This window comes from Xenopus tropicalis, chromosome 8 (genome assembly GCF_000004195.4).
Source record: "Xenopus tropicalis strain Nigerian chromosome 8, UCB_Xtro_10.0, whole genome shotgun sequence".
NCBI classification, from domain to species: Eukaryota; Metazoa; Chordata; class Amphibia; order Anura; family Pipidae; genus Xenopus; species Xenopus tropicalis.
In genome coordinates, this window is record NC_030684.2 from 10,387,651 (window position 1) to 10,397,221 (window position 9,571).

The 9,571-nt window shown below is 43.3% G+C and overlaps 1 protein-coding gene across 1 annotated transcript; it reads left to right on the top strand.

Moving 5' to 3' along the window:
* The first annotated feature begins 612 nt into the window (after positions 1-612).
* LOC100492907 (histo-blood group ABO system transferase) lies at positions 613-7,921 on the top strand. Its single transcript, XM_031891056.1, has 3 exons — positions 613-680; positions 6,032-6,166; positions 6,898-7,921. Exons 1-3 carry the CDS (start codon positions 613-615, stop codon positions 7,580-7,582), a joined length of 888 nt encoding a protein of 295 aa, XP_031746916.1. The 3' UTR covers positions 7,583-7,921.
* The last annotated feature ends 1,650 nt before the right edge of the window (positions 7,922-9,571 follow it).

The following is a 9,571-nucleotide window of genomic DNA, read 5'->3' on the forward strand; positions in this document are numbered from 1 at the left end:
TATGGGCTAAGGGGGCCCAGCCTGAAGGCCAGTTAGGGGGGGATTTGGGGTGAGTGCTTATTTGTGCCCTGGGTACCCCTGGAACTATAGCAGGGTGACTGTTACCCCAATGTTTCTCTATATCTGTAACCTTGTTATGGGCTAAGGGGGCCCAGCCTGACTAACTATGTAACTATGTAACTGTTACCCCAATGTTTCTATATAGGGGGAGATTTGGGTGACTCTTACCATAATGTATCATTTTGGTTGCACTCTAATTCATATGAATAAACAAAAGCATTCTGGTCATCAAAGGAACAGTTCGGTGTAAAAATAACACTGAGTATATAAATATGCAATTTAAAAAATGTTTTCAATAACGGTTGTTAGCCAAAAATATCATCTATAAATGCTGGAGTGAATGAATCTATTAATTTTTACACTGCACTGTTCCTTTATGTTTTTCTCAGCAGAGCAGTCTATGCCAATATATACATAAAGATGTGGAATCTGTTATCTAGGAGGCAGCACAGTACCTTAAGACAACTAAAAACATTTACAAATAAAAATACTCATACTGACAGTCTCCGCTTTGGGACGTTGCTACATATACATTTGTTTATTGCAGGAACAATGACCTGTCGCCCCAGCAAGTGGAGCTCGGTTTTTGGGACAGTTCTCACCTTGTCGGTTGTAATTTGGTGAGTTGCAAAAAAGTTGGGGTTCAAGGTTCTTTAGTCACTCCCCTTCCTAAATTTCCTCCAATCAGGGGGGATATGAGAGAGCAATGGAGGATTGTTGGTTTCTGAAATGGCCAACGGTGTAACATTCAGATTTCACATTTTGAGCCATATCTATTGGTTTTGGTTAATTTGGGTATGTTAATAAAAGTGCCTTTACTGATTATAAAGATATGTTAAGTGTGCTATTTATTCAACTGATATCTACTAATCTCTAGCCTAATCGAGGCAATCGAACCTCCCAACATCTGTAATTAAAAAAAAAACGTTTTTTTGGCCATGCCCAGGGCCTGATCTTGTCACAGCAAACAAACCCCTGTAAGTCCAAGCCCTTTTGGGCCCACGACATTGGGGCCCATTTATCAAAGTACTATTGTCTCCGAATACAAAAAAATAGTATTTTTTCTAAATTGGAGCTGCAGAGTGCCATTGAGCCCTATGGGAGGCTTTCCTTGGGCCGGGTTGGAGCTGCAGAGTGCCATTGAGCCCTATGGGAGACTTTCCTTGGGCCGGGTTGGAGCTGCAGAGTGCCATTGAGCCCTATGGGAGACTTTCCTTGGGCCGGGTTGGAGCTGCAGAGTGCCATTGAGCCCTATGGGAGACTTTCCTTGGGCCGGGTTGGAGCTGCAGAGTGCCATTGAGCCCTATGGGAGACTTTCCTTGGGCCGGGTTGGAGCTACAGAGTGCCATTGAGCCCTATGGGAGGCTTTCCTTGGGCCGGGTTGGAGCTACAGAGTGCCATTGAGCCCTATGGGAGACTTCCCTTGGGCCGGGTTGGAGCTGCAGAGTGCCGTTGAGCCCTATGGGAGGCTTTCCTTGGGCCAGGTTGGAGCTGCAGAGTGCCATTGAGCCCTATGGGAGGCTTTCCTTGGGCCGGGTTGGAGCTGCAGAGTGCCATTGAAGCCCTATGGGAGGCTTTCCTTGGGGCCGGGTTGGAGCTGCAGAGTGCCATTGAGCCCTATGGGAGGCTTTCCTTGGGCCGGGTTGGAGCTACAGAGTGCCATTGAGCCCTATGGGAGACTTTCCTTGGGCCGGGTTGGAGCTTGCAGAGTGCCACTGAGCCCTATGGGAGACTTTCCTTGGGCCGTGTTGGAGCTGCAGAGTGCCATTGAGCCCTCTGGGAGACTTTCCTTGGGCCGGGTTGGAGCTGCAGAGTGCCATTAAGCCCTATGGGAGGCTTTCCTTGGGCCGGGTTGGAGCTGCAGAGTGCCATTGAGCCCTATGGGAGACTTTCCTTGGGCCGGGTTGGAGCTGCAGAGTTCCATTGAACCCTATGGGAGACTTTCCTTGGGCCGGGTTGGAGCTGCAGAGTGCCATTAAGCCCTATGGGAGACTTTCCTTGGGCCGGGTTGGAGCTGCAGAGTGCCATTGAGCCCTATGGGAGACTTTCCTTGGGCCGGGTTGGAGCTGCAGAGTTCCATTGAACCCTATGGGAGACTTTCCTTGGGCCGGGTTGGAGCTGCAGAGTGCCATTAAGCCCTATGGGAGGCTTTCCTTGGGCCGGGTCGGAGCTGCAGAGTGCCATTGAGCCCTATGGGAGGCTTTCCTTGGGCCGGGTCGGAGCTGCAGAGTGCCATTGAGCCCTATGGGAGACTTTCCTTGGGCCGGGTTGGAGCTGCAGAGTGCCATTGAGCCCTATGGGAGGCTTTCCTTGGGCCAGGTTGGAGCTGCAGAGTGCCATTGAGCCCTATGGGAGACTTTCCTTGGGCCGGGTTGGAGCTGCAGAGTGCCACTGAGCCCTATGGGAGACTTTCCTTGGGCCGGGTTGGAGCTGCAGAGTGCCACTGAGCCCTATGGGAGACTTTCCTTGGGCCGGGTTGGAGCTGCAGAGTGCCATTGAGCCCTATGGGAGACTTTCCTTGGGCCAGGTTGGAGCTGCAGAGTGCCATTGAGCCCTATGGGAGGCTTTCCTTGGGTCAGGTTGGAGCTGCAGAGTGCCATTGAGCCCTATGGGAGGCTTTCCTTGGGTCGGGTTGGAGCTGCAGAGTGCCATTGAGCCCTATGGGAGACTTTCCTTGGGCCAGGTTGGAGCTGCAGAGTGCCATTGAGCCCTATGGGAGGCTTCCAAAATCATGCACAGAAGGATCAAAGTCAGAAAGGTTAACCTGCCATTTACGATCGTTCGGATTGGAAAATTTTGTGACTTTCGGATCGCCAATACGATATTATCGTGACAAATACGGTTTATTTGTAAGCATTTTTGTGACATTTACGATCATCAGAAATTATCGTATCTATTCTGAATTTTACCCATTTCGGGATTTGAACTCGTACTTTGATGAATCAGCCCCTTAGTCCTCATTTCCTTCCTATGCAAATTGGATCCTTTGGGATATATAATGGGAAGACTGGCCTTCCAGGAATAGAGGGAATCAACCAGTTATACTGGTCTGAAAAGTGCACAAAAGCCCCACATTTAATATCTGAAGGCCAATGATGTCAAGAAAAAATTGTTGTATTTTTTGACAGGCTTGGCAACGAATGGCATCGGAGTGGGGTCTCCTTTCTCTATAAAGAGGGGTGAGTAGTTCATCTGCTACTATGGGTGTAGCTTTTTCATCTTCCTACTGTATTTATTCAAGGGACATCAAAACATTTCTTTAGGGGCAAGGCAAGTAAAGCATATTGGGGGGCCTATTTGTTAAGCCACCCCGGTGTTAATAATCGCTACCAACTATTGGGCCTAGGGTACTTTGCTGCAGAATACCGAGCCACCATTTCTCTTTGCTCCCAAATTTTTTTATGAACCACAAATGTCCTAAAACTGTGTTCTTGCTAAGCTGGAATTTCAATAGGTCTCCATTTTTATGGATTTATCATATACATGTTGAAATTTTTTTAGCATTTTTTTATCCTGGGTCCCTTGATTTTTTTCAGAATTCCAGTAATAATGTTTTTTTTATCAAGAGAATTCTTCTCCTCTTTCCCTTCTCCTGCTCCCCCTTCCCATAAGAATTCATAAAAATTCACTCCCCCTCCCATAAGAATGTGTGATCTGTGTGGTCCAGTCCCTAGAGCTGCAGCAGGAAGTTACTGAGACCAAGCTAAAATGGCAGCTACTATCCTAAGCAAACAGAGGGAGCTTCTATGGCTGTTTACTCAGGTATGGTAAAGCTTTCTAAAGAATAAATACAGCATTCTAGGTGCCTTTCCTTCTCCTTTGAGAAGAAAATGCATGCATTTTCATTTACTTTGTCAGTGTGACATCCCAACCATGTGTCTTCCAATGTTTTGATCTTGCTTTCTTTTCTTACAGCCTCAACACCACTGAATATTGTGCCAAAAAATCACACCTCCATCTTGAAAATAATATTAAGCTTCATAGGTAAAGTTCCCATGTCTATTCCCACCCATTGCTACACATTCAACTTATTTTATCAAACTGTTCATCAAAGAAATGGTCAAACTTGTTGTCCATATTTAATTAGTGCTTCATTCTAGGGGAAAAAAGCTTTGCATTAGAAAGTGAATATTGTATAAGCCAATACAAAATGGCCACCATCTCCATACAAGCCCTGCATAAGTGCCATGCTGTAGGCACAAGCAGGAACATCACTGGGCTTTTCAGACATTTTTGGATTACCCCGTTTGTGGCCCAGTATTTGGTTACGGCTATAGTTTCGTTTAAAATAAGAAAAAGAGACATATGATTTTGGGGGTAAGTGGTTTACCTGGTATAGTTACACTAGTATCTGAAAAAAACTTCATGCAAGCCTTCAGGTTGGGTCCCTTATCCATTGCAATGGAGCCCTAAAAATGGCTGAAGGCAAAAGGTTTGGTAATCTCCACCCTAGAAGTATGGTAATAGTCTCTGCCAATGATTAATGCAAACATCATGCAAGCATTCAAGTTGAGTTGGGTCCCCTATCCATTGCCATGAAGCCCTAAAAAGGGGCTAATATGATTTTGAGACATATGCTTTTGGGGGCAAGTGGTTTCCCTGGTATAGTTACACTAGTATCTGAAAAAAACATCATGCAAGCCTTCAGATTGAGTTGGGTCCCTTATCCATTGCCATGGAGCCCTAAAAAGGGGCTAATATGATTTTGAGTCATATGCTTTTGGGGGCAAGTTGTTTCCCTGGTATAGTTACACTAGTATCTTGAAAAAAACCTCATGTAAGCCTTCAGATTGAGTTGGGTCCCTTATCCATTGCCCTGGAGCCTTTAAAAGGGCTGAAGGTAAAAGGTTTTGGAATCTCCACCCTAGAAGCATGGTCATAGCCTCTGTCAATGATTAATGCAAAGAATAAGTGCTACCTTTAATGCCCACACTATAGTTTAGTTTATAATAAGGAAAAGAGACATATGACTCTGGGGGTAAGTGGTTTCCCTGGTATAGTTACACTAGTGTCTGAGAAAACATCATGCAAGCCTTTAGATTGAGTTGGGTCCCCTATCCATTGCCATGGAGCCTTTAATGCCCACACTATAGTTTAGTTTATAATAAGGAAAAGAGACATATGATTCTGGGGGTAAGTGGTTTCCCTGGTATAGTTACACTAGTATCTGAGAAAAACATCATGCAAGCCTTTAGATTGAGTTGGGTCCCCTATGCATTGCCATGGAGCCCTTAAAAGGGCTGAAGGTAAAAGGTTTGGGAATCTCCACCCTATGTTCATAGCCTCTGCCAATGATTAATGCATAGAAAAATTGCTACCTTTAATGCCCACAGGATAGAATGTCACCTAGGGCAAAGAACAAAAGAAGAATTAATTGCAATTTGCTAAAATAAATTGTTTTATTGTTTCTCTATTTACAGAATGTTGTACAGGAAGCCTAATCTCCTCTTTGCCCTGTGAGTGAGCTGATATATACAGAGGGATTGCTGTATGGGGGGTATGACTTGTTGGCACAGCACCAAGAACCTTCTGGCAATGTTCTTCTAACACAGAATATGTTCAGCAGGTCCAGAGACAAACTCTAGTTATAGGGGCAGTTATTAATGACCTAATCTATGTTGGCTTAGGATAGAGCACATGAAGTAAGCCACTGTATAGAGAGGCATCTTCTGGCTGGTGGAGCTATTATAAGAGATGTCTTCTCCACACTTACACTTATGAATTCTTTCTAAGTAAAGAAGGGATTCTATGTACATGACTCTGCCCCTATATCTACTGCTAGGCTTAAACATGTTATAAGGCTTTCCCACCCTAAAGGACACTATTGTCCAACCAAACAAAACATAATGATGCACTTTGCTGCCTATGTTTTTCTCCATATTTGAACAATCCCCTTTCCAAATGCAAGTGCACGCTTTATACTGAGGTCATAGGTGTTTTATATTGCAAAAGTGTTTGTTTTATCTTTCAGGAGATCTGATGTCATGGTGTTAACTCCATGGCTGGCCCCAATCATTTGGAATGGTACCTACAACATTAACATTCTGAATGAGCTGTTCCACCTGAGAAGGGTTCGAATTGGACTTACAGTGTTTGTTATACGAAAGTGAGTTACAGTTAGGGCTGCCACTTGAGAAAGGAAAGCTCAATGACCTTAACTGTGCATTCACATGGGGTGGCTTTAGTGACAACTGTATGTGGCACAGCTCTGGGCTTTGAGGTGAAGATAGGTTTACAGATCCAAAAACCAAGCAAGATCTCTAAAACACAGCTGGTCCTGATCTAAACCAGGTGATATATGTTAGTTACATATGAAACCAGTGGTTCTCAAGCTTCCTAATGCCGAGACCCTTTAATACAGTTCCTCATGTTGTGGTGACCCCCAGCCATAAAATTATTCCTAAGACCATCGGAAATATGTGTTTTCCGATGGTCTTAGGCGACCCCAAAGGGGTCCCGACCTACAGGTTGAGAACCACTGTGTTAAACTGTCCTTAAATGTCAATGTTTTCTATTCTATTTTTCTTCTTGTTATACCTGTTGGTCAGTAATGGCGTATAACCAGAGAAAACGTCACCTGTTGTCACCACCTGAATAAAGTCCCATGTGTTTTAGGTTTTGCTTCTTAGCAGGTCAGGACTATTTCTATTTCCAAGGTCCAGAAAACCACTTCATCAAGCTCCATACATTTACAGCCCATAGTTCCTTTCCAGTAGACTGATTGACCTATTTCCTAGGATTCGACAAAGTTCCTCCCCAATGGACAATGCAGCTTGGACTTTTTACTTTTCAACAGTGAAAAGTATAATGTTTCCCCTTTTACAATATGTTTTGCAGATACAAAATTTTTATCAAGACCCTTCTTCAAACCGCGGAAAGGTTTTTCATGGCAGGACACAAGGTCCATTATTACGTCTTCACTGATGATGTCAAAGCCATCCCTAATATCACCCTGAAAGAAGGAAGGCATTTGGTCATTCTAAATATCTCCGGCTACAGGCGCTGGCAGGACATCACCATGAGGCGGATGCAGCTGATCCGGGACTATATTTCTCAAAAACTCATCGATGAGGTTGACTACCTTGTGTGTTTAGATGCTGACCTAAAGTTTAGGGATGACGTCGGTGTGGAGATATTAAGTGATGTGTTTGGCGTTATACATCCTGGATTCTTCTCGAAGTCACGTGACTCTTTCACCAATGAGCGTAGGAACTATTCTGCCGGCTACATTCCTAAAGACGAGGGAGATTTTTACTACACTGGGTGTTTTTTTGGAGGGACGGTGGAAGAGGTCTACAAGTTGACCGATTTCTGCCACAATGCCATGATGGAAGACAAAGCAAAAAATATTGAGGCTTTATGGCACGATGAAAGCTATTTGAACAAATATTTCCTTTATCACAAGCCGACCAAACTGCTCTCCCCTGAGTACGCATGGAATGACTATTATGGCTCCCCTGTTGTCGTAAAACGAAAGAGATTGGTTCATGTTCCAAAAGATTATAAGAAGGTCCGGGACTGACCCGCAATGGGAACCAAAATAAGGGGACTAAATGTTAACATCCTATCATCATTTACTGCTAACATTTGGGAGCATTTTATATAAAATATATACCCCAAGACAGAATTACAGGGAAAGCTGAACTGTTCATCAACTTTGATTGATTAAAGTAGACTATAGTACATACAATTTTCTGGTATTGTCTATATTGAGTATGAGTAACCACAGGTCTGTTCTTGAAGAATTTCACATAGTACAGGGTATCTCTCTCTACAGGCTATGAGCCAACTTAGGGGGCTGTTTCTGCTGAATTGTGCTTAGTACAGGGGAATCCCTATGCTGCCATAGTGTTATGGTATCTCTCTGTACAGGCTATGAGCCAACTTAGGGGGCTGTTTCTGCTGAATTGTGCTTAGTACAGGGGAATCCCTATGCTGCCATAGTGTTATGGTATCTCTCTGTACAGGCTATGAGCAAACTCAGGGGGCTGTACCTGCTGAATTGTACTTAGTACAGCGGAATCCCTATGCTGCCATAGTTTTATGGTCTCTCTGTACAGGCTATGAGCAAACTTAGGGGGCTGTACCTGCTGAATTGTGCTTAGAACAGGGGAATCCCTATGTGCCATAGTTTTATGGTATCTCTCTGTACAGGCTATGAGCAAACTTAGGGGGCTGTTCCTGCTGAATTGTGCTTAGTACAGGGGAATCCCTATGTGCCATAGTTTTATGGTATCTCTCTGTACAGGCTATGAGCAAACTTAGGGGGCTGTACCTGCTGAATTGTGCTTAGTACAGGGGAATCCCTATGTGCCATAGTTTTATGGTATCTCTCTGTACAGGCAATGAGCAAACTTAGGGGGCTGTTCCTGCTGAATTGTGCTTAGTACAGGGGAATCCCTATGCTGCCATAGTGTTATGGTATCTCTCTGTACAGGCTATGAGCCATCTCAGTTATAGAACAATGCTTAGTTCAAGGAAATGTTTTCATTGACAAACTGAAGCCAGTACAGACACTGTATTTATTTTTTTATTAGGCAATCATGGGCTTCGCTACTAAACAAAGAGATCAGTGTAGCTTAATGTTATACTTGGTTATTTAAATGAATACATTGGTTTGGCAACACCTTATTTTGTTTACAGATGACAGGTCCCACTGCAAAAATGTTTTGGAAGAGTCCAGCACACGCCTCTCCCTACTTAGTCTTCATATTTATTTCTTATAGTTTTGGAATTATCTGCCTTCTTCTTCAAACTGTTTCTCAAATGGGGGTCACTGACCCCAGCAACTAAAAAGCTATTGCTCTGTGAGGCTCCAGTTTTATTGTTATTGTTACTTTTTATAGCTTATTTTCTATTCAGTCCCTCTCCTATTCACAGACTATCAGTATCTCATTCAAATCACTCCCTCTTTGCTAAGAGACCCTACTAACCAGATAACTGTTATAACTCCAAACTGGAGAGTTGCTGAACAATTATTAAAAAACTACAAATAATAAAAAATGAAGACCAATTGCAAATTGTCTCAGAATATCACTCTTTACATCATACCTTAATATCTTAGTTGGGATCAAGTACAGGTACTGTTTTATTATTACAGAGAAAAGGGAATCATTTAACCATTAAATAAACCCAATAGGGCTGTTCTGCCCCCAATAAGGGGTAATTATATCTTAGTTGGGATCAAGTACAGGTACTGTTTTATTATTACAGAGAAAAGGGAATCATTTAACCATTAAATAAACCCAATAGGATTGTTCTGCCCCCAATAAGGGGTAATTATATCTTAGTTGGGATCAAGTACAGGTACTGTTTTATTATTACAGAGAAAAGGGAATCATTTAACCATTAAATAAACCCAATAGGGCTGTTCTGCCCCAATAAGGGGTAATTATATCTTAGTTGGGATCAAATACAGGTACTGTTTTATTATTACAGAGAAAAGGGAATCATTTAACCATTAAATAAACCCAATAGGGCTGTTCTGCCCCCAATAAGGGGTAATTATATC

Coding starts and splice junctions, on each gene's coding strand:
- LOC100492907 (XM_031891056.1), top strand. CDS start 613: ATGACCTGTCGCCCCAGCAAGTGGAGCTCGGTTTTTGGGACAGTTCTC. Junction 681..6,031: donor ACCTTGTCGGTTGTAATTTG/GTGAGTTGCAAA, acceptor TTTATCTTTCAG/GAGATCTGATGTCATGGTGT. Junction 6,167..6,897: donor ACAGTGTTTGTTATACGAAA/GTGAGTTACAGT, acceptor TATGTTTTGCAG/ATACAAAATTTTTATCAAGA.